The sequence below is a fragment of the Corvus cornix genome, chromosome 1 (assembly GCF_000738735.6).
Source record: "Corvus cornix cornix isolate S_Up_H32 chromosome 1, ASM73873v5, whole genome shotgun sequence".
Taxonomy (NCBI): domain Eukaryota; kingdom Metazoa; phylum Chordata; class Aves; order Passeriformes; family Corvidae; genus Corvus; species Corvus cornix.
This window is the reverse complement of record NC_046332.1, coordinates 75,025,861-75,050,539: the sequence shown is the minus strand read 5'-3', so window position 1 is coordinate 75,050,539 and position 24,679 is coordinate 75,025,861. Positions and strand designations below refer to the sequence as shown.

The following is a 24,679-nucleotide window of genomic DNA, read 5'->3' as shown; positions in this document are numbered from 1 at the left end:
ACAATAACAGCAAGAACAGCTCTCTCCACAGGATCACCAAAACAAGGGACTTTGCTCCTGTTGCTGTTTCACTTTGCAATGCTGTGAACGTGTGTTTAAAAAAAAAAAAAAAAAAAAGGCAGCTTTGAACACAGGTGATTGATTATGGGCTAATCAGACTTGGTGCAGTTCAACAAGTATTAATACAGCCCCCCCCCCCCAATCCAATTTTTTTCTTTTTCATCGTAAGTGTCATGAAATGTAAACTAGTTACCATTAGATGTGCTGGAAACTAATGCTGACTTCTCATAAGTGGTTTTTCACACACATCATGGCTAAAGTTCTGCAATTTTTTTATAATGAATGATTTTTAAAGTAATTTGAACTTATAGCAAGAAAATGTAAGACACAAGGTCAAAAAGGACTACAAAGTCCCACAACGACTATGTCTCTGATTTCCTTAAAATACAGAATGTATTTTTCTCTGACAAAATTTCCTATTACATGAGTACAGTATATATCTGTATCTCTTAATTTCCAACAGACAGGTGAAGGTGATGGAACATTACTCTCACATCCACACAAGTTAAGTGCATAAGCTCAGAATTATTTCAAACACACATACATATGAGAAAAATTAACTTAAACACACTCCCTATTTATCAGGAGATGTTTTTCTAGGACATGAGTTGTTCTGTACCTAGAAAAAGATTTTGTTCTCTTTCTATGAAATGATAATCTATTTTATTCAAGGTCTATTTAATATTTATGGAAAAATGGGCAGTGTAAATCCCAAATAGTTTAAACCTTTTGGGGATTGATGCAATTATTAGAGAAAAGTGCTCATCTGAACAACAACTTTAGGATCTTTTTACATATGGCTTCTCTTCAGGTATTCCAGTACAATTTATGTACACAGCTGAGACCAGAGTTTTTCTTGTCGCGAGCATCTGCTTGACTCATCCTGTGTGCTGCATCTACCACTGTGAACTGCTCCAATGGCACTGTTGAAGCATCTGCCACACAGGCTCTCTCTACAGAGGAATTCAGAGCCTAGAGGACTCTGACACGAAGCAGGGAACAGCAAATCAATGAGCTTTAGCTGGAGTCCAGAAAACTTGGGGTTTTTTTACCTTCTGATCTTTTTAACATCTAAGGGTGGTACACAGTGGTGCACTTGTAACAACAGTTCCCTGAGGCACAGGGTAGAAGTGACCCATTTCTGTACTTTCCTTATGGTAGCCATGAAACATGCTCTGAATTGTCTCTCTGCGTTTCTGGTGATTTTAACAGGGGTACAGCTAATTTTCTTCATGTGGCTGGCATGAGGTTGTGTTTTGGATTTGTGCTGAACACAGGATTGATAATATAGAGATGTTTGTTATTGCTGAGCAGGGCTTGCACAGAGACATCACCTTTTCTGCTTTTTGTACTGCCATGATAGCAATGAAGCTGGGGAAGTTGGGCGGAGACACAGCCAGGACAGGGGACCCAAACTGACCAAAGGGATATTCCAGACCACAGGGCATCATGCTCAGTGTATAGAGTGTGGGGGAAGAAGGAGGAAGGGGAGTGTTTGGAGTGATGAAATTCTGTCATCCCAAGTCACTGTTAGATGTGATGGGGCTGCGCTCTCCTGGAGATGGCTGAACACCTGCCTGCCCGTGGGGAGCAGTGAAGTAATACCTTGTTTTGCTTTGCTTGTGTACGGCATTTTCTTTCTCTACTAAACTGTCTTAACCCCCAAGTTTTCTAGCTTTCACTCTTCTGATTCCCTCCCCAGTCCTGCTGTTGGGGTGATGCCTTAGGTTTTAACTTCTATATTTTTCAGATCCTGTGCTGCTTAGTATGTAACTCTGAAACTTCATATAGCCTGTTAGCTACTGTCCTCTCTTTCTCTTAACAAACCCTCTCTGGGCCTGAACTCAAGGACACCTTGTTGTCCCAGGCCCCAAAATGTGTCAACTAAAGTCTCTGGAAAGGGGGAGGGGGGGGGGGAACTTGGGGTAATTGCTTAATTACCTGAAATTGTAATTGGAGAATTAACCCTGATATGCAAATGGACCAAACTTATAAAAGTGTGAAAAACCCATGACCCAGCGTCCATCTTGGGTGGAGCCCCTTGGAGGCTTTTGACTCCCAAGGTGTACCTTTGAAGGCCCTTCAAATAAATACCTGCTTTATTCTCTTAATCTTGTCTAGTCTCTGTTTTCAGGTAGCCACTTCAAGGCATCAGGGGAAATGAGCAAGTGGCTGCAAGGAATTCTGCTGCTGGCTGGGGTTAAACCATGACAATGTTCCCTTAGGGTGAAAAAATGCTTTACCATCAGACTTACATCCTCTTGAGGACAAGATTCAGATGATCTAAGCTAGCAACCACTCTGTGCTGCACACTTACAAGTGATTACAGTGGTCCACTTGCACTAAGTAGATGTGTCTCTCTCCATTGACTGCACAGACTCAAGTCCAAATTAGATGCCTATGTTTGCATAGCTATAGACGTCAGTTGAATCTCACCCTAAAAAATAAAGTTGTACACTCAAATTGTTGTACACTTCCTTGTACACTCAAATATGCCATTGTCAACATATGAATTTGAAAGAATTAACTATATTGACTGAAACATGAGCTAAATTAATTTTCACTTTGAATTCTTCACAGGTGTCAAAGCAAATAAACAACTTCTGGCTGTTTGATTCAACTCTTTTTCACTGCAAATATATTCCTTTACTAAGCAATTAAAATTACAGAGAGGGAGCAGAGCCCTGAAGTGAAGAGCAGAGCTCTTGAAGTGACTGGTAAAAAATTCTCGTTTGAAAAACTAATTCTCTCTATATTAAAATATTTATTTGAAATTAAATGATTACGGTGAATCTCTGTGAATACAGTCTGGGCTGTCAAAAGGCTGAAGGGCAGTCTTCCAGAATGAGCTTTTGTTGGGTTTGATCATAGTAAAATATTTCCTGTGTTAGAAATACATGTTGTACAGGGCCAGTAATGATTTTTCTAGACATTCTTGTTCAAAACCCCCTGTAATGGTTTATGCCACCTCTCTCTGTTAGCTGCTGTCTAGCACCCCTGCACCATTCAGTGCTGCTCTTCCCCCACTCAGAATCGCAGTGTGTTAACTGACCATGTTTAATACTTTTCAATGGAAAATGAAACATCCTTATATCAAAAACATTGGTAGGATTTGTTAATTATTTCTTATTTATTTTAAACATCTTCTGTACAAGGATTTCAGGAGGCACTGTTAATATACTTTTCTTCCTTAAGTAGAATAGGGCAAGTTGCTTTGATGTTTGCACTTAATAATATTACCTGTCTGCCATGCTATCTTTGTAGATTCCAGAAATAGTTACTTAAACAATGAAAAAATGCATTTTTGGTAGATGTAATATAGGATAGGCTTGTTACTCCATCTGTAACTGTAGTACTAATGTGCGATTCAGATGTTTTAAAGACACCAGGGTATGAAAGTGAGACATATTAAAAAAAGGATTGCTGGGAACCTATTTTATACAGGAACATAAGCATCTCTCATATACTGTCATTGACATATTTGCAAAAAGGACACGAACATACCAGTTTTTATAGCACTTTCTTAGAACTGTTGTAAGAACTGTTAGTAACAGTTTATAGTAATTGTTTATAAGAACTGAACCTCGCCCAGAGAGGTTGTGGAGTCTCCCTCACTGGAAATTTTCAAGAACTTTCTGGATGCAATCTTGTGAGATGTGCTCTGAGATGACCCTGCTTGAGCAGGGAGGTTGGACCAGATGTACCCCTGTGGTCCCATCCAATCTGGCCCATTCTGTAATTCTATGACTGGAGACTTAAAACCTGGAGTTCTAGATACCGTAACACCACCTACAGTGAAAACAGGCTAAGGAAATGGAGGGAAAATTAAAGGAAAAGTCAATCTTCTTTCCATGAACACTCTAATTCTCTCCAAATCTGTTTCCAACTTTATCTAACATTTAAACTGAAGCTTTGAGAAACTATGCGAAACACAAGGTTTTGTGCCTTATTCAAGAACATGTTCCACCCTTGACCTAAGGTACTGAGAAAGAATTAAACTGATGCTGTGTCTTGCATGATTATTTTATACAGATTAGCTCAGTGAGCTTAATACATCACTTTGACCAGAAGATCAGTATTAGTAAAAATAGATCAACAGTGTTATATGGTATTACTTGCAGTATATGGATCAACATGGATACCTAGTTTTCAAGTGAAATATCTCAAAACACTCAAAGCATAGCTATTCTGGATCAGTCTACCAGCTGTAATATTTAGTCTTTAGATTTATTTTAGTTTTTTGTCTCAGCATAGACACTTTGTATGAGCTTGAGTTACTAGATATTTTAAACTTTGATAATGTAAATTCTACCAGTACTTTCAGACTGATGCCCTTTACAGACAAGGGGGAGAAAAAAGTCCTAGGAAGTTCTATCCAACTAATTGGAAGACTAAACTAATTGCATCCTACAAGGGTCCATTTAACTCTTCACTGAAAAAGAGGCCAAGAGTCCCATTCAGACATGCATTTCTTCACACAAATACCTGGAGTAGATATGATGAAGAATAACACAAGTTTCAACACAGCTCTTATTAACATAAGACATAAATGTGTTTAACATGACACAAACTCCTTAAGAGGAGAAGCTTCATCATATTACACAGCAGAACACTAGAGTGCAACCCCGCCATCCAAGGGATTTTCTCAAATATGCATAAAGATTCCTAACAGTTTGAAGGAAGGTCTTGCTGGTAGCAGAGAGGTCTTGTTTATTCTGAAAGAAAAACAACTAACTGTGAGATTGGACTAGGTTTCATGCTTCTTATTTCGTTTCTGTCTCACAGGTATAAAGCATGTTTTTGGGAAGAATCTGCACAGTCTTCTGTTGCATGAATCTAACAATTTAGTTCAGCTGCTTTGATCTGTTCTTCATAGTAACTTCTGATATCTTAGGTGCTACCTGAACATGGAAACCTTTCAGATTTGGATATGACTATTCACACTAATGCAGCATGGCATACATGTGTGCACCTATGTCCTTTTCACTGCGTTTTGTTTCAGTCTTTTTTCAGAGAGAGTTGTCACAGAAGTACTCATAGCAGTAGGCATTAATTGGGTTGCCTCATTAAATTTCTGTGTGGGATACTACACTTTAAAAATTAAAATTCTTTCTGAATTAAAGTATCTTCAGTTTGGGTTATTTAAGGAACTAAGAAAAAAAAAATGAGCTAACATCACTGATTTCTAAATTCACGGTCTTCATTAATGCAGCTTAATTTTCCTGAGAGCCCACATGTGGACTAGTGCTAAAATCTTTGACCTTAAAAATGCAGTGTTACAACAGAAACAGAACAAAATAGTAATTTTAATGAATATAAACCAATTTATGCTTCCAATCATCCAGTTCCAAAGGAATACAAGTAGAAGCTGAGCTGCTAAAGAAGATAAGAGACTGTAAGTTTTATTAAGAAGGACATAACGATACGTTATGCTCGTAGACTCACAGTCATGAATGGCAGATTAGTTTTACTTCATTACAGAGGATCTAATGATTCTTTTGACTATAAAAGCAGCAAGAAAAATTTGGTAAAACTGGAAAGAATAATGTTTATTTCTAGAAAAAATAATGAACAAACTCATTTTTTGAATGCATTGATAAAACTGTATGAATACCAATTTTTTATCATCTGTATTATATAAATGACAGTAACAAAATCAATCCGTACACATAAAAATCTATAGAATATTAATCAAAATAGGACTACATAAAGCAAATTTTTCTTATATAAAGAAAAACTTTCTGCAAACTTTCACGATTAGACTCATAGGAAAAATTAGTGGTTTTCACATAAGACTCACAACCAATTTCCAGATCTTTAAAGTCACCCTGCTTGAGTATCTACGTCATCTGTAAAAATGAAAAAAGCAAAGCCCTCAGCACAATCTAAGTTTCAATAGCATACTTTCACAGCCAGTGCAGGATGCTCAATGAAAATCTGACCTATAGCTGTCAAGAGAAAAGCCTTCAGCAGATGTTACATAATAATACAAAGGTTGAAAGGAACATCTGTAAATGATGCAGTGCTGAACATCATTACACTGAAATTTCCTCTCTGGACTGGTAAAGTTGCAGAGTTTATAGAAAACTGCTATGGGCATTACAGTGAAAGAAGACCTCATAGACAATATTTCATAACCCAAAATATTGTTTAAATAATTCATTGAGAGCTGCTGCACCAAATTTCCATGGCTAGAGGTGATAAATAACTTGAGTTTAGAAATATAAAATGCTTCAGAGTATCAGTGTGTGAAAGAAGTCTCATTGTAAAATACCACTAAACTTATTATTTGAAAGAGAACCTCTATATCTAAGTTGAAATCACTAATACCACATTTCTTTTAAAAGAACTTCAATGGGGCCCAAACTTTCTGTTTAGTATCATCTGCTATGATTCATAGTTAATTATTCTATGCAAGGTTTATTTTTGAATTATGCATCAAAGTCTTCTGCATGAGTTTTCCTTGGTTTTAATATTAACCCTTACAAAAAAGGAGACAATAGATTTTTATTTTTATTGCCTTCATTCTTTCATTTTACACAGTCATAGAAAAATAGGCATCACAATTTAATATTAGTGATCTATGTCTCTTAAAGGTTTTCCAAGTGAATTCAGGACTACTTTACCACACTTTATGATATGAAAGACCAAAACCTTCCACAATGAAGGTATGATGATGCAATAATTCAAACTTGGAATATCCTTTGTTACTGTTCTTTCTCGTGCCTACCTTTGAACAGTCTCCCGTGACTTTATAAATGCTACAATTTATTCAACATGGTGCTAATCATGTTTTTAATTTTAAAAGTCAATACAATTTGTAAATTATTACCGACCGAATAGAAATTAATTCACCCAGTGTTAGAACTTCTGCTGTGCATGACAAACAAGTTCAATGATTCTAGGGCAAACACTACAGAAAATGATATATTTGCTCAGACAAACAAAAGGAAAAGTAGAACATTTATTTTGAGGTTATCAAATGCAATACATATTTTGCTGATTTTATGTAATTAAATCCATTCCATCCTGAAGCCTCATGAGATTTATCTAAGCGTATACTGAGGACAGATATTAACAATATTAAAGCAGGAATGACTTTTATTGTTATAACTCATGGCGAAATAGGGAACAAACCCCACAGTTATTATAAATGAAGGGAACATATGCCATTTCATGTCTTTTCTATGTTGACACAGAAATATGTATCATAAGCCCCTCTTAAACTGACTCTGCTTTGGTATTTGAAAACTTCTGGTTCTCTTGTTGTGGAAAGCTACTGGTGAGAAGACTTTTGAGTTCATGGGAAGATTGAATGCTCACAGTTCCGGGTCAGGCATTTGCAAATTTGCATATTTTGAGGAAGTACAAGCTCACAGTTGCATTTTCTCTATGATCTGTCGCTGGCCCTTGTTGGCAGCAGCCTATTAGGCTAAGCAGGAAGAGCCATAATGGGCTGTTCCTACACTTTAAGTTACTCAGACAAATCCTCTGCATAGGTGTCAAGTGGTGCCTTTGACAACAGTTTACATTCTTCCTTATTTTAAAAAGTGATGATTAGTTCAAACAGAAGGAAATTAGAATCAATTTATTAATCTCCCCTATATCACCATTTCTATTCCTTTGTTGGATAAGAACAGCATCAGGATTGTACTCATGTTTCAGAATATTTAAGAATCTAAAGAGAAGATTTTCCCAGCCTAAGAGCTGTGCTACAGCTAAGCGTTTATATTTGATTAGAGATGCTTATTATAATCACTTTGTAACAATTTGCTCAGCAATTAAAATCAATCATGCTGTTTAATTTCTCTTAATTTGGATACTTCAGATATGCGTTTTATATGAAACTCTTCCTTCAAAACTTGATTAGCTCTTTTTAATAATCTCCATTAGTCGTGAATCCTTCAACACACATAATTTTACTATATTTTTCACTCACATCTATTTTTATTTCAGTTAAATCACTGGTCTCAAGATGTACACTACATATTATGCTCTCCTCTGTGTATTTTTAATTTATCTCTCTTCACATTCTAGCCAGGCTCTCTGGATCACCAAAGCTGTATAAATCTCAGTTAAACCTCTTTATGTTTGTGAAGTGGAACAATCTCAGTCTATTTGCACAGCTCCCATTATTTTAGCTTTAATGCTAAGATGCCACTGAAATTCCAAATTCATATGCTTTGATAGTGAACAACTTATTAATTTCAATACCTCTTTTTCCATTGAATCTAATGAATCCTGTAACACTAAATTCCAGGTATTTCATCATGACACTCAGCCATGCCTTTGAAGGTGAACTTTGAATTTCAATTTCATGCTAGTCCACTGCAGTCACACAATTGGGTAAGACAGTGGAAGGGCTGAAGACTCCTCTGAGATGTCTTGCCCCCCATGCTGCAGTGACATAGACCTCAAGAGAGCGGTCTTGCTCCCGCAAGTCCTGGCCACTACTGATCTTTTCAGGCATGAATACAGGAGTGTGGGAATTCCGGTCTGAGGTTTTGATGAAAGCATGAGCCTGGACTCTGTGAAATGCTAGATCCAGAACAATTTCTAGAATTGCAGAATCAAGGGCCATATTTCCATGGTATTGTGATTTGAAAAAAAACCTAAAGCTTAAACCAAAAATGGAAGAGCTGAAGCATATGAAATGTAAACTGTTAAATAAGCTTTCATTTCAATAATACCCTTTTTCATTTTCTGACCTTTTCCCATCCAGGCTTGATAATCTCTTGGATAGTATTAGAGAAGGAAAAGGTTATAAGATTTAACTGATATACAGTGTGATAGCTGTTAAAACCCTCGAATTGCTTCCTTTAGAAAGATGCACAAAGAGGAAAATGAAGAACTGCAAAGATTTTTTTTTTCCATTAATCTGTCTTTTGTCTCCAGGGCTTTTTGCTACTTGCAGCTTGAAACACAGATACAGCAAGCAGTCCAAGAAATCTCTTCAGGTCCTGATACACCAGAAATACATAGTTCATTATATTGTTTTCTCATGTCAAGCCCAAACTTCCAGTCACCAGCAGTTATGGCACATGGTTTTGAAACAGAAGGCAGAAACAGATGGAAAGAATGAAGAATCTCAGAACGGATACAATCTATTTGTCTTTAACTAATTTGACCAATACAAACTTTTCCCCATCAGTGCCAGAAACACTGGTGAGATGCACTAATGAGTTCATCAATACCGTTACTTACTATTATACTAGTGGGAAGGCAGGATGAGGGGAGAACAAAAAAAGTAAAGTGAGTGAGTGTCCAGTTCTTCAATATTTAGAGAGAAAAGCGATGATGCCTGCTCAGGTCACTATGGCTTCTAAAATGTCACAGTATCCTGGGATCATGGCAAGAGAAGTTGAGCAACACAGGATTTAGATAATCCTAGATTCAGAATCATAGGGCTTAGGGAGATTTTAAGGAGCTATCCAATTTATCTCCATATCTCTAAGAAAAATCAGCTTCTGCTGCATCATTTCTCAGTGCCTTGCCTTGCCTATTCTTAAAAATCCTTCTTCATGCAGACACTGGACAACAGAACTACTTATTTTTACCCTTGTCACTAGAAAACTCTTGCTAATGTTTAAGCAGAATATATTTCAAATGCTTGCTATGCATCCCAGCCATTATGAAAGCAGATAATAGACACTTCTCCCTAGATCATCACTTCTGTAATAATAATACTAATAGTAAAAAACCCCATATCTCAGTCAAACTGCAGGAAAGATTTCCCCCTTCAGTAACAAGAGAACAAACATAAACAAACAAAATTGAATGAAGGGCATTTTGACTAAACAAGAAGGCAAAATGAAAGGATGGAAGAGGACAGATCTGAGTGCCTTCATAAAGATACTGAAACAGGAGATAATGTACCACAATGTATTTAGTGTACAATCAGAGGTCTTGAGGTGTAGGAACAAATCTGCAGGTCTCAGCTCCAGTTGATAATCTAGAGCAATTCAGAGTATCCTGCTCTTCTTGTTTTAATCATCGGTCTGTACTTCTATTCTCTACATCTCAGCTCTTTCAGGAAGCTGACACTCACATTTACTGACCAAAAATATAAATATATATACACTAATATAGATACAAAGACAAAATATTTTAGTTAAGGAAATTTTTAAGTTAAACTAATACCAAAGTGGTATTCCTTACTTCTAAGATACAGTGCTTTTGTCACCCATTATATCTTTGGGTGGATCCAATAATAAATATATTGTGTGTATATATATATGCACACAGATATATATAAAAGTGCATATGTATTAGCATATATATAGCCTATATATATATATTAGCATATATATTAAATTACTTTTAAAAAACACTATGAATTTAGAGAATGTGGAGAATGTTTCATTTCTCTAACAGGGCTCTAGGATCTAATCAATCAAAATCAAACAGTACAGTATAACAGTATAAACAAAACAAAAGTATAACCATATAATGTAATAATGGAGACAATACAATAGTACCATACAATATAATAATATAGGTTTGAAAATACATAATATATGAATAGTAAGTATATAAGCAGCCAAAAGTAATGGTAGAAGAACCTTGTTCTTAGGAAATCTGTAATTACAAGACCCTCACTTTATATTGTTACTGAAACACTTGGTAGGAACACTTTAAATCAACCAGGGGATGGGCAGAAAAACAAAAGCAAGGACGTGCAGTTGAGATTAAATCTCAAATACAGCCACCTAAAGAAGGAACATGGCATCTTCAGAAGATTGTTGAAATCTCTGGACAAAGGTTGCCAGTGAGACAAGGGAGTCAACCACTCACTGGACTTTGGGGCTGCCAAAGCACAGGACTGCCCAAGAAGATAAAGAAAAGTGGGCCTGTAGCTGTTTGCTAAAAAGATGTCCATTAACTTTCCTTAGGTATCAATCAATAAATGACAGCTCCTACCCAACTTTTTAGAGATACCTAAGGTGCATATTGTCCACTGCTGCCTTTACTTGGTACCAGCTATCTCCCACTTCATTAACTCACAGCCCTCTTTGATATGACCTTTGATACTACCTACAAATACACACCACATTAACATCATGATTTTTATTACAAACAATTGCAATGAACTTTTCAATATTTTGGTCTCTGTCATCAGGAAGGAAAGGATTTCCTGCTCAGAAAAATACTTGTTTTGGTGACCAAAGCAATAAAGCAAAAACATAGTGATCAGCTCTCTGAAAATCTTTCTGCCATCCAAAAATGCTAGTGTTTTATAAGCTGTGTAATATATTGATTCCAGAGACACACATCTAGGACTGCAGTTGTTTATTATCTCTTCTTTGCCATTGCTGCTGAATGATGTCTCCCAAGCTGCTGCATATATAAAAAAATACGTGTTTCACTTTTGAAATGTTTTATCTTCATGCCTAACTTTTAGTTCTCTCACAGGAAACTATATATATTAAGAGATTACTTCATACTTCACAGCCAGAGAAGGTTTTAAGCTGGAGTCTGTTACCACATGCTGCATTGAAAGGAGCATTTTATAAAGATGAAGTTCAAACAAAAATCCATATCCTTTTTATCCAACTGTATTTTGTAACTGTCAGTCCAGCCTCTTTTCCAGTGTATGTTTAGGTACCGTAAATTCGAAGGAAAAATGTCTGACGAACACTAGAATTCTTTTGTTTTTCCTAAACAGAGATGCAGGGAGATTTTATTTACTGTGTGCAGGTAAAGCCTGAGAGAAGGGAACCCATGCTTATTTATTTTTCAAACCAATCTTGACACAGACACAGGGAAACACCATACCCAACTCGAACAGAAGCTGACTGTTTCATCAGAACGACTGACGAAAGAAAGAGGACCAAAGTGAGTCAGAAAGGTACCTTCTTACGACATCTTCTCCGTTCCAACACGGGAGTCCATCGGCAGCTGCCAACTCATTCCCGCACAGCTGATCCGCCAGGCCGCCGTAGAAGGCTCTGTAGAGCCGGAGGTGGCTGATAAATTCCCTGCACACAGGAACACGAGAAAGAGCTGTCAGTGTCAAACGGCAACATTGAGCCGTCTTGCTGCTGTGGATTTCTACAAGATAAGGAATGTGTTCATTCCATTACTCTCCAGTGGTTCCAGTGATATTTTAAATCTATTTGTCAATAGGTGAGTTTGATTCTTTTAGATACACTTCTTTGTTTACAGAGTTGATACTCCCATTAAATTAAAAAAAACCCTATTTTACCTATGCTCTGGAATAGGAACTATTTTCCTTCAACCTGAAATTTTTTTGCATAGTAGTGATACAGTTTGCAATGCTACAGTTGGACAAATAAACGAAAAATGCTCCAAAAAAAAGCACAGCAAATTAAAAACAAGGTGCACATGAATAAGTCTCTTGTTTTTCGAAAGTGCTAACAAGAAGTCCCTTACATATCTTTACAAATACTACAAAAAATATTAGTTAAAGTTATGCAGCAATGCAAGATTTAGGTAAAATGGCTTGAAGATGTAGTTATTAAATATTTAGTAAAGATTAAAATAACTGTCTGAAATATTATATCAGTTCTACCATGTGCTGTGCTGGCAGGTTATAAATTATGAATTGTTATTTTAAATAATTTTCAAGATGCCCAGAGGTAATAAGGTTTTGTACTTAATTCAAAACAAATTAATTACTTTTTAGTTGGTATGTTCTCAACAAAATTGTGATATTTAATATAAATTGTTTGTTTATGTATTGAAAATCTCTTCCTGGGAGACCCCTTCCTACTGTGAAAAATGAAAATACTTATTCATTCTGGAATGGAACATGACACATTCCTGAGTTATCTATGACCTGCAGGCACACAGAAAAGCACCACCAAATGCTGTACTCATTGCTCTGTAACCCAGCAAGCTTCACTTTATGTTAACTTCTTGTATAATGTCTGGAGTTGTGAAAAAATTCCAGAAATAATATATATTTCCCTATATTTAGTCACCACAGGCCTAAAATTCTATAAGGAACTAAGTGTTAAGTATAGTTTACTTCAAATTAAAACAGGTAAAACATCAGTGAGTATATACAGTCCATCATTTAAAAAGTCATATGCTCTTTCATGTAATAGGGCTAATCTTTTACACAAACCACAGTGGTTTTGATTTACTATGTCTATTAAAGGTGATGTGAGTGCCCTACTAATTCTGAAACTGCTGTTCTGAAAAATCTCATGTAGGGTCAATTTTGACCACGCATCATATAATTGCCTATGTGCATTAGGTTTTAAACATGATTCATCCACACTCTCCTAGCCATGAATAGCCATTATCTTTTATTTCTCCACATCCAAATTGAATCCAGTGTGCACAGTGGGTTTGCAATTTCCCTCCAAATCCCATTGAGTGGGATTGATTTTGATTTTGTCTATGCTCTGTGTTTACATTTTGGATGAAAAGTAGTGTTTAGAGAGTCCTCTCAAAGCGAACGTTGGAATTTCTTCTGAAGAATAAATAAAAAAAAATAAATATACCTGTCATATTATCCTGTCACAAACTGCATTCTAACAGAAAGGCCATTCAGTTTATTAGTAAACACATCCTGAGGCAAAGCTAAATTTAATAGAGAAGTAATAACTGATTTCAGCCCCTGCTGATGTCTGACCAAAGTAGTTAGAAGGGCAGATGGTATGAATGTCAACTTTCACGTGATCTTTCTCTAGACCAGATAGCATGTAACGATAGGCAGCTGAGCACAAATGCGCAATTACAGTCAGTGGAAGCTGAAGATACTTTTTATCTGTTTATTGAGAAATGTTCTTTTTTTTTGTTGCTGTTTTTTTACAATTTCATTCTCTGTACTAGAAGCTGTCTGAAGTTCTGGAGAAAAAAGCATTATATACTTTCTATGTTGCTATGGAAGGGTCTGCTTAGATTTTTTAAAATTCATCTAACAATTTTTTGGCATCAAAAGAGCAGAGAAATTTCATTTTCTTCTTGTACCACATAGTACCAGAAAGTATCAGCTTAGGTCCAACGGTAAAAATAATTCAGGAAAAGTTCAGATAGTGGCAGCCCAACATGTACTTTAAAATGTAAACTTTCATCTGGACATGCATTTGGAAAACAGAAGTACCACAGGAGGTAAATAAGGTGGAGTTAGAAAAGAGCACTTCCTTAAAAGCAGGCTGCAAGCACTTGCTGAAGTCACACTTGCATGTGAGGTTCTTACAGTTGCTATGGCAATATAAAGTGAAATGTAAAGTGACTGTGACTAATAAGGAAGGAGGTGATCCAGGAGGTAGCAACTACAGATGATATAAACTAAGAAGTTGTTAAACTGAAATCTGCATCAGTGGATCTCAAACTTTCTTTCCCTTCCCCTTTTTGGTGCAGAGTTTGCATGCCATGAAGTGTCTCCAGAATCTCAGGTAGGTGAGAGGGAAGGGAAGGGAAAACAGTGTTGCTTTGTGTTGCCCACTGCCACTCATGCCCCCTAAGGTCTCTGAGGCAATCTCCCTGAAGTCAATACAGTGTTCTGTGCTTTGAAACACGGAACGGTCCTGATTTAAGTGAGATTTTTAGAATATGGTATTGTGTTTGCAGAGTGTTAGCAATCACAAAACATCAAGAACTTGCTTAGCTACATGTAACTGAGAAACATGCTGCCATGTAATGGGTATTCCCTGAAAAACTTCTGTGCTCCCTAAAGCAAACTTCTGGTTTGCATATCTTTCTGTTCCCACAATGTTTTGAAAAACCCGTATTTGTAGTTCTGATTGCGTTTTTTTCTCCACTGTTTAGTAACTGAAGGTCCTTACACTGAGAAGAATGGTCTGCCTTTGAAGCTCAGAGACGTTTTTTCTTCTCCAGACATCAGGAGTGAGCAGTTATTCCCTGCAATTCTCTCACTTCTGTTTCCTTGTGCACTACAAAGTGAAATGAGAGGAGGAAGAGGACAAAGAAAACTTCTCTGTATTTTAGCAAATACTATTACAGAAATGAAATTTCTGATTTTAACTTTGTACTTTATTTGCATAATGAAGCTTTTAGTCTTAACTGCAAACACTCCTAATGCCTTGCATTAGTGCTATTACTACTAACGGTCATTGAAGACCTGATTAACTTGTCTAAATATAGATTGGCCTTTGAGATTCCTTCAGCTACCTAAGGTACCTGCAGAAAGCTGGAAGCCATCACAGAATCACAGAATCTGCTGATTTGGAAGGGATTCACAAGGATCGAGTCCATCTCTTAGCCCTGCACAGGACCATCCTCAAGAGTCTCACCATGTGCCTGAGAGTATTGTCCAAACACTTCTTGAACTCTGTCAGGCTTGAACTTTATGATACAACTTATGGGACACCTGCATCCTTCTTGGCAGGAGAAGATCAGCTGGGATATCCCATGATATCCTTAAGTGGCACTGGATGCTTGTAGATGTGTGGACAACTAAAATGAGGTCTCCTTTCCACAGACCATAATGACAGCTCAAACACCTAACTCATATAGTTACACAAAGTTCATACTGCAATGCTGAACCAGGTTTAAATGAAATCTCCAAGCCTCTGCAGTCACTTCAGTTCGCTATATACCAGCAAAAAAGCCAAAAAAAAAAAAAATAATCAGCAGGTCTTGCTTGAACAAGGCTTTCAAGATTTAGTCCCAAACGCTTAGTTGTCTCCTTTTTTACAGTAGAAAGGTATGTAAGAAAAGTAATTCTTTTTTTTTTCTGTCTTATCAGCTTGTACAAATAATTTTCTGTAAAAAGCTACAGATACTTTTTGTCAGATTTAATAATGCCTGCTGATATGTAAAGTCAAATGTAATTTTAAGAATTACACACAGGGCTAACACTCACCTTCTATCAATGTTATCCACTCTCATAAATACTTTAACCACACCAATGACTCTGGTCATGTGTCCATTACTTCTGAAAACAAAAACTAGTAATGAAGTTACCCTTTCCAAAATGGAACTGTGTTGCTAAAATGTTTCATTCTTTGGAGACTTTATTCTCTAGTAATACATGCCATTGCATTGAGCATAATCTACTCTGTTGTAAAATTAATCGCTTACTTTATTCTTTCTTTCTGGCTGTAAAACTAATGTCTTACTTTCTTCTGTTGGTGAGTGTTTCTTCACTGTCTCTGGAGAACATCTTCAACACTTGATTATCTTTGTTCTGATCAAAGGAGCAACCTGGAAACTCTTTAGGCTTCCTTACAGGAGGACCACACATTTTATGCACCTAAAAGGAAAAAAAGCCACAAGAAGAAGGAAAGAACACATGTAAGCAACAATTCTTATGTATCTCTCAATTCAGTTTCAATACATTTTAATGAGAAAGAAAGACTAAGCTAAGAAAAGCATATTTAATTATCATACTTTGTAACATTGTATCCATAATGAATGCAGCAAACACATAATTAGTCAGGAAAAATAATAATAAAAGCATTCCTTTCTAAAGGATACCAAGTGTATAAGAAAGTCACCATGTATTTTATTGATTGTGGCTTTTTTTTTCCCATAAGGGAAGCATATTATTATGCAGACAATATCAATAACCTCAGAGAATATGATGTGTGGTGAACAGCAGCATGTTTTCATTTTATCTGTAATATATCCCAATCACATTTTTAACATGCATTGAACTTTGTGCTTTCTTTCAGGGTTGATGTTATATGGCATGTTCAGCCCAGTGACACAAAGCATATAGTGAACAGTTAGCATAGTAGAAACTTGCATTACAACATTGCAAGAGGTTAAGGTAATGACCCAAGATGTAAGTTTAATGATATTGGAACACAGATGTTGAAAATATCAAATAATTTTACGTCCAGCTTTCTGATGTCAATAGATAAAAATTCACATGAGCTCTCACTTTCTTCTTTGTAAAATGTGATACTGAGTGATTTGTATGACAGAGGACATCAATTCACATTCATAGCTCATTGCTCTTCCTAGTCATTAAATAAAAATAATTAGGGTTATATATATATTTATTAAATAAGAGATAGTTATGCTTGTAATCACAATAGACAAGATATACTAAGCAGACTGAACAGCATGCATTTGTGTAAGCTAGCACTGGTGAAAAAACTAATACTGTATGTGATTTATGAAAACTTGGTAGTCAAAAGGTAGTGAACTTTTACAGAGAAAAAAGGAGAGAAGAGATCAATGCAGCCTCTAAGACAGGCATCCAACTTTGAAGCAGAAACATACTCAAAATGCTACCATGTGAAGGAAGGAACGTGTATGCTACACAACAGGGATTATTGTTTCCTATTGCATTTTATATTCCCACATGTAAGAACAGAGAAAGCAAATAAATTTCATTTTCAAGCTATCATCATGCATTAAAGAGAGTAGTGCAAGTCTTAGGGACCATCTTTCCAACTAAGAACTGCTAGAGCTAGGTAAGAAATACATTTAAAATTCAAAACAGAATAAACACATCTAACTTTGATGAGTTTGTTGCCATGCATGTTGCAACTGGTGATAATGAGATTCATTGAATGCACTTGCTTAGGCCAGTGAAAAGAAGAAAGAATCAGCATTATTACTACACAAGAATTAATGTTCACCTTATGATTTGAAATTGAGGGTAAAGTTAAAAGTGAGTAGTCCTTTTAGGCTGTGGTTCACATGTCACAACTCAGGCAGCCAAGTTACAGTTTAAACTCCCTTCAAATGACATGCATGAATTTACCTGCAAAACAATTATCTCTGGACATATGACTAATGTCCTTTAAGGGATCATACTTTCAACATCACTCAAAGCATTCATTTCACCGTTTATTCTTAGAGGCAGTGTCTCTTTGGACAGCATCTTACTACATTCCTTCTTGTCCTTAAATTCAGTTTCAAACATCCCTCACACTATTTCCCCCCTTACATCTTCTTCAGAACACATTAAAGCATATTCCACCAGCTTAACTGGACTCCCCATTTTTCCTCTCATAAGTCTCTACACTTTTTCTATGCTTCATGCATCCTTATGTGAGTTTGCTCCTTCAGTGGCAGCCTCTGCAGCAGCTTATCCCATCAGCCACACTGTGCCATATATCACTATAATGGAGATATACCACAGACACAAAATGTTTTCATTTGATCACATTCTTCTATGCTCACTGATGTAACACAGGGAGCATTATGCTTATGATCAGCTTTTATGACAAAGCAATTGATTGATTTGAGTTGCCTCAGTTCCAGCTTGCCATACACTCTTGAACTACTCTTTGTCTTACCAAGAATAAAAAAAAAAGGGTTTAACAGAGAGTGAGAGTGAGAGTGAGATCCAGATGTTTGGGAAGGAGGCTCCATCTCATGACAGGCATGGGTCAGGTGTGTAGGTTGTTGCAGGTCTCAGGTGCCTGGCATATCTGAACAAGGCACCTTTGCTGTCCAGGCACCCTCAGAGCCTGACTGCAGGGTGGGAGCCTGTGGGGAGAGGAGAAACAGGGTGGAGATGACTTGCTGGCTACTGCAGCCCCTGAGCAGATGAGTACCAGTCCTTCAGGTCAAGGAAAAAAAAGAAAGACCAAAATAAATAAATTGGCTCCACCTACAGTAAACTAAAAAAACCCCACTATATACATTCAAATTCACTAGGAAAACAAGATTTCAGTATTTCTTGAATTTAGAGTAAAGTCTCATTATATTTTGCTCTGACTAAACTTAACAAAAAAAGAAAATCAATAATTTTTACAGTCATAGTGCCTTGGAATATGGATGATACTTATTTTATATGTGCTGTACATAAACAGTTGTTTCAAAATACTGTCTAACAGCCTTTCTCTGGTTGTTCTCTTTGAGTCAATGTCTCAAGAAATACATTTGCAATACTAGGAAATTTGCATTCACTGATACATGTAAAAGCAAACCTTAGTTTCAAATACAAAATCTTTCTTAAAAATTAATCTTGGGTAAACGTTATATATAAAAATAACATTAAATGCTAGTTAATTATCCGAAATGTCTTTTTAAGAACTTATTTTTTCCCCAGGGTTGGAAAATTATGAAAATTCTAATAAAAAGCATTTGCACAGCACCACATACACCTCTGCCATTCTCACAAAGATATGCATGACAGTAATCATACTGCTGAGAACTCAGTTCTGTTAATGAGAGAAGCAGCACAAGATTAGCTCCTTAGCAGTCACTTACTTATTCAGACATAGTTTCTGAAGGATGAGCTACTTCAGCATTTACAATGATGTCAGCATCTCTGTTACCTTTCTTATATCTGTGATATTTAAATCTCTGGGACCCCTGGCTTTGTGTGGTGTTGGTTCTTCTTGCTCACCTGGCTGAACCCAGCCTGGGGTTTTTTAACTCTTCAGTACTGTCACTTTTATGCCATGTTTAAACCATTAACTTTATATGCATGGCAAATTTACTTTTGCCTCCCTCACTAGCAGAGTCTTATCACCTGGTTTCTTCAGTAAACTTGTGCACATGTAAACGTCATGTACTCTTGTCTTGCCTTCAGGTGTCTGTTCTGACTGTAAGCCAAATATTTTACAATCAAAATATGCCAGTATCTCATTTCCCAGTACAGGGCTGGTGATAATCTAAAAACCAAATAAATACAGTTTCCATAATAATGCCTGCTTTTTATTTTTTTATATGCATTCTTTTTTTCATCTACAGAAAGAAGTAAATGTGCTAAGTGTAACACCACTCAGTTGTATTTTCTATGTTTTCTGAAGGACTACAACTATGTCCATTAGCTACATTGTTTCTTAATTTTTAGTCTTTGGACTGCAAAATTAACCTTCCAAATGAAAAATCATTCAGTGCTATTATTGCCAGTCCTGAGAGACTGGAATCATAAGTTTGAGAGAAGGGCAATGGTCTCACTACCTTAACAAACTAATATAGGACCATTTTGCAGCAATATCTGATCAGAATGTGTTTCACTGGAATGGTATTCCCTGTTAAAGTTTCCACAAACTGAGCTTTTTTCTAGGCTTCAAAAACAAAAGGGAGAGTAAAATGACCCTCAAAGGGGATTAAAAATAGAAAAGTGAAACTGAAAAATTGTCAGAAATATAATTCAGTGAGATATATCTCACTGAATTTTAGAAGAATTAAAGACTTCTACAAAATTTTAAAACAGGCAAGCCTCAGCAGCTTGCTAGAATTTTTTCCTTTTTTTTTTCCTTTTTTGAAATATTCTTAAATACCACACAATATTTAAGGGCATGAAAAGAAACCTCAGAAAATTACAAAACTCCTGATTTTCACAGCTCAGACAAACCTATTGTCATTGTAGTCAGCATGCTGCTATTATGCACAATTTGTGTGCCACAGTATGACGACTGAGTTAATTAAAAGCTCTTGTAATAACCACGCATTTAAATTGCAATTAGTGCCACACATGAACTTTATGGCAGTTTGATTTTGCTTGGTGAGATTCCTTAGAATGTCTACTTACAATTACTCACAGTTTGGAAAACTGGAGTATTACCAACCTTTGTATTTAAACAGGACTGCACAATGATAGGAGCATCACATCAATAATGGTCGGACACTGTCCTCTAAGTTCAGATGCTCACTATGAGAAATCTGTCACATTCTTTGTTTTGGTTTTGGTTTGTGGCTTTTGCTCTTTTTTCCCACTATACAAATGGTTCTTTCTACCTCATCATTTCTACTGAAATTATTTTTACATCAAATGACTAAAGCAAACTGAATGCTTGTCCTGTGTTGCACTTCAAACTAGATTTTCCAAGTCTCAGTAGGCTCAAGTTTTAAATGCCTGCATGGACTATGGCCACACTGATGCCTCACAGGTCTGGGAGACTGGATCAATCTAGCTAACACTTGACACATACCCCATTTACAGGAAATTCCAGAGATATATACATATATGTATCAAAAACTTACAGTGTTTGCTAAACTTACCAAAACAAAAATGAAAGAGTTAAACATAAAGGAAAGAGCAATTTTCAGACTCCTGGTTCTGGCTCCCAGCTAGATCTGAGTAAAAGCTCAAGAGGTGTTGTACCCCGAGAGGTGTCTTCTCCCCTTGTCCTCTATGTACAGCATAGTCTCAGTGACTAGCTAATCCATAATCTGATTTTATTTAATTCATTTTCTAGTTAGTGATTAGTCTGGTGGCTTTCAGTTCTAGTTGTCAGACCACAGATTTGCCACACTTCTTACAGTTAAATCTCCCCAAACACTTGTGAGCAAATGGACAGCTGAACTCTAAAACAAAGCTAGAATGAATCATCAGGCTGGTTGGAAATACAATGGTTACAAATAAAATTGTGGTTAATTTTATTTTCTTTTGTAGAAATACACAAGAGAATTCTTTCTTTTAGAAACAGATTCTTGACGAGTCACCAGCATTTCCAGCACCAGATTACTAATCAAATACCAAAGATATTGATCAAGGAAAACAATGCATTAAACTGTTATAGTTTCCTTGGTTTATTTCATCTACACCACGAGAGGGAGCATCAGCATTTCAGTATTCCCAAGCACTTCAGCAGCCTTCTATTGGTTTGGGGGGTTTTTTGTTTGGTTTTTTTTTTGGTTTTGTTTTGTTTTTGTTTTGAAGAGTTGCTCATTTAATGTCAAGCTTTTGTTTCAAAGAAAAATGCATTTTGATATATGAGATAATCTCTCCATGCACATGGCATGGGAGATTAAAGTATTCCCTATTGAGACAAAATCCAAGGTTTTGAAAACAAGGAGATCAAGCATGAGGTACTAGTATCTATTTTTCCTTCAGAAAAGGAAAAATGTTGATGTGCGGTTCTTTCAGGAGAGAGTGGTGGAATACCACCAGGGTTTGCAACCCAGGAAAACCATGAGGAAATTCTGTATTATTTTCTTTACTTTCTCCGCAAATTTTGTCTTCTTTATCTGTGACTACTTGACTCTAACAATATGTCTCAGACATATAGAAATAAGCAACTTCTGGAGTTACAGTGGCAAATAACAAGTTTCATACCTAGGCTTAAGCATTTTACAGAATTTGCAGGAGACATCCATGACCAGTGAAGAGGATAACACTTTGAACAAAAGCCAGGAGGAGAATTAGAGAGCGAAGATTACACTTAGAATAATGTCTGCTCAAATTACTAAACAATTTATAATCCCCTGCAAGACAAATCTTAAATAGACTTGCCAGCTAATGATATTTTCAAAGAAATTTTATTCACAATGGAAATTGAAATTTCAGATGATACATGAAAATGTGCAGTTATAATTTTCCAATCATATATCCAAGAGAGATAGATCTGGAAGTGGTTTCAAGCTCAAAAAGGACAAATCCAATTCAAAGAAAACTTGTGAAATATAAGAGTTTGTATCACATGCAACTAGGTGGTATTGAGGAAAAATAAAAGTAAACTGCAGATGTACAGAATGCACACCCACCAGCAAGGCAGTGGTACCCTCCTCAGGAAAAAAAAGAAAGGATTACATATTGAAAATATAAGTATACAGAAAATTATACTTTTATTGTATAAAAAAAATACAATTTTTTGATATATAAAATACATATATCAATATATATTCTGTGATACATAAATTGAAGTACAACTTGGAGATACTGAACTAATAATTCCACTTTGTTTGGCACTATGAAGCACCACTGCCATGGGGAAATGCCCCATCCCTGGAAGTATTCAAGGCCAGGTTGGATGGGACCTTGAACATCTGGTCTGGTGGAAAGAGTCCCTGTCCATGGCAGGGGTGTGGAACTAGATAATCTTTAAAGTCCCTTGCAATGCAAACCATCCTGTGATTTTACAAAATCTTCAGTCAAGATCAAGGAAAGAGACAAAAATGCAAAGAGTTTGCAAATCAGTTTTTTATAATCAGAATTTTTTCATATGGTTTTGTAAAAGACTGCTGTTCAAGCTGTTGGGTTCTAGGAGCCACAGTCCCCAGCTTTCACATGATCGAGACTCATCTCCTCCTCCTCCCACTACATTTATCAAAATCAGTACTCCTGTCCAAGTTCTTGAGACTGTTTTCATATCTTATCAATGCTTAATGATCTCTGCTTTCCTTCATAATTTTGCATGTTAGGACTGCAAAATGAAATCTAAGAGCCCATTAAATATGAGCTTCTTAATATACTTTTAATTTGTGTCTTCCGGTCTTTAATTACTAAAATTGTAAATGGTTTTAATTCTGCTGCTCCATTCATGAGGGACTAACACTCAGCAAGTCTGGCAGTAAAAATAGTTTCTCCTCCTGAATGGAGCTGGGAGGGAAGGAAATGATTTTTTTTTTTTACTTTAAATGACTTAATGTCAGGGGAAATCCTAATGTTCTCAGCCAAGTTACCCTGTAGCCAGAACACAGCACTGCCAGTTCAAACTCTTCAAAGGCAGTTCAACAAAAACTGCTTCTTATGAGAGGCTGCCAGCTCTCCTGGTCCAAGTCTGCTTTAGTGGATGCCAAGGTGTTTCATTTATGTTCAGTGAAAACACTCTGTGGTTCTTTTCTGAAAAGAAATTTTATAAAACCGGCAGTAGCCCTTTCCAAAGATCAGCTGCTTGTGTGTAGGTTTGATGGATTTATTTATGCTTTCTTGTGGTTCAAATATACTTTATTACTCCTTATTTCTGTGTGCCCAGCAAGTACAGTTCTGACACAAGAGGGCTAACATCTTGCTGTCTTGTAGGACACAGGCAGAACTGTTCCTTAAATATAGGTCTAAGACTATGCAGGGTCACCTGTGTAAACCGAAAGAAATTCAGTAGAAATGTGATTGTCAATGAAGGCAGAATTGGGGCTCTATAACCTTTATCAGGCATGCAACTCACTTAAAAAGCATATTACAATTTACAATACATAAAAAATTAGTGAAAGCAAAACAAGCTGGCTGCATCAGCACGTCTGCACAATGTGTTTACACTTTATTGCAGGGTGCAATTTATGTTCCAAAATTGTGAAGAGCAGTGCAATTTTGTTAGCAAAATTCTGTAACAGAAGTGTGTAAGTTAATAAAATCATGTCCACTTAAATTAACAGTCATAATGCATTATTTCATTTAGCATAAGGCACTGTCAATAACTCTGTATAATTGGAGTGTCACCTTTTCATGTTAACAAGAGTCAAAAAACATCAGAAAAAAGGACGGAAAAATCCACTACCTAGTTAGTATTTCAGAGGACCTACGTGTTTCTTCCCCATTCCAAACTGCAGCTTATGAGATCAGTGTTTCTGCTTCCTGTATCTGTATATTAAGTGTTTCAGTGCCTCCTCACTCTCTTCTTTGAACCTGGGAAGAACAGTTTTCTTTGAAGATCTTTTGTGACATACAAGACAGTCAGTTATTCATACATGTTCATATCATGTCAGGGACCAAAATAATCCAAAAAGCTCATTTGCTTCAAAATCTCTGGATTTGCCCTCAACAAAGTTTTTCTCTTTCATTACAAAGGGCTGGTAGTGATTTAAAGGCCAACAGAGATACCAGAAGTCTGCTCAGCTCAGTACTTCTCTTTGTGAACAGTTACTCTGTTTCGCAATGAAAAACACATACACAGCTTACAGAAAGGATTGTTAAGTGTTCTTTTACACTTGTTCATGCCTTCTACTCAGCTTTGGGGAAGGAGAGAATAGTCTCCTTTCTTCTCTTTTTGCAAATATGAAGAATCAGATTGCAGCATTTTCAGCCTCTTAGAGAATCCTCTTTACCTTC

At 36.4% G+C, this 24,679-nt stretch overlaps 1 protein-coding gene across 7 annotated transcripts in view; it reads right to left on the bottom strand.

Moving 5' to 3' along the window:
- Window positions 1-24,679, bottom strand: part of GPC5 (glypican 5) — a 619,303-nt gene that overhangs the window by 485,824 nt on the left and 108,800 nt on the right. For 5 of the 7 annotated variants that reach the window (XR_005602438.1, XM_039555588.1, XM_039555621.1 and 2 more), the window contains 3 exons: window positions 16,116-16,249; window positions 14,820-14,927; window positions 11,913-12,038 (listed from right to left, as the gene is read on the bottom strand). Coding sequence is in view for 6 of the 7 variants with exons in the window: in XM_039555588.1 (XP_039411522.1) it covers window positions 11,913-12,038; window positions 14,820-14,927; window positions 16,116-16,249 (368 nt within the window). In the remaining variant the exon portion in view is untranslated. The remainder of the gene's footprint in view (window positions 1-11,912; window positions 12,039-14,819; window positions 14,928-16,115; window positions 16,250-24,679) is intronic. The other 2 variants (XM_039555690.1, XM_039555739.1) reach the window with 1 other exon arrangement.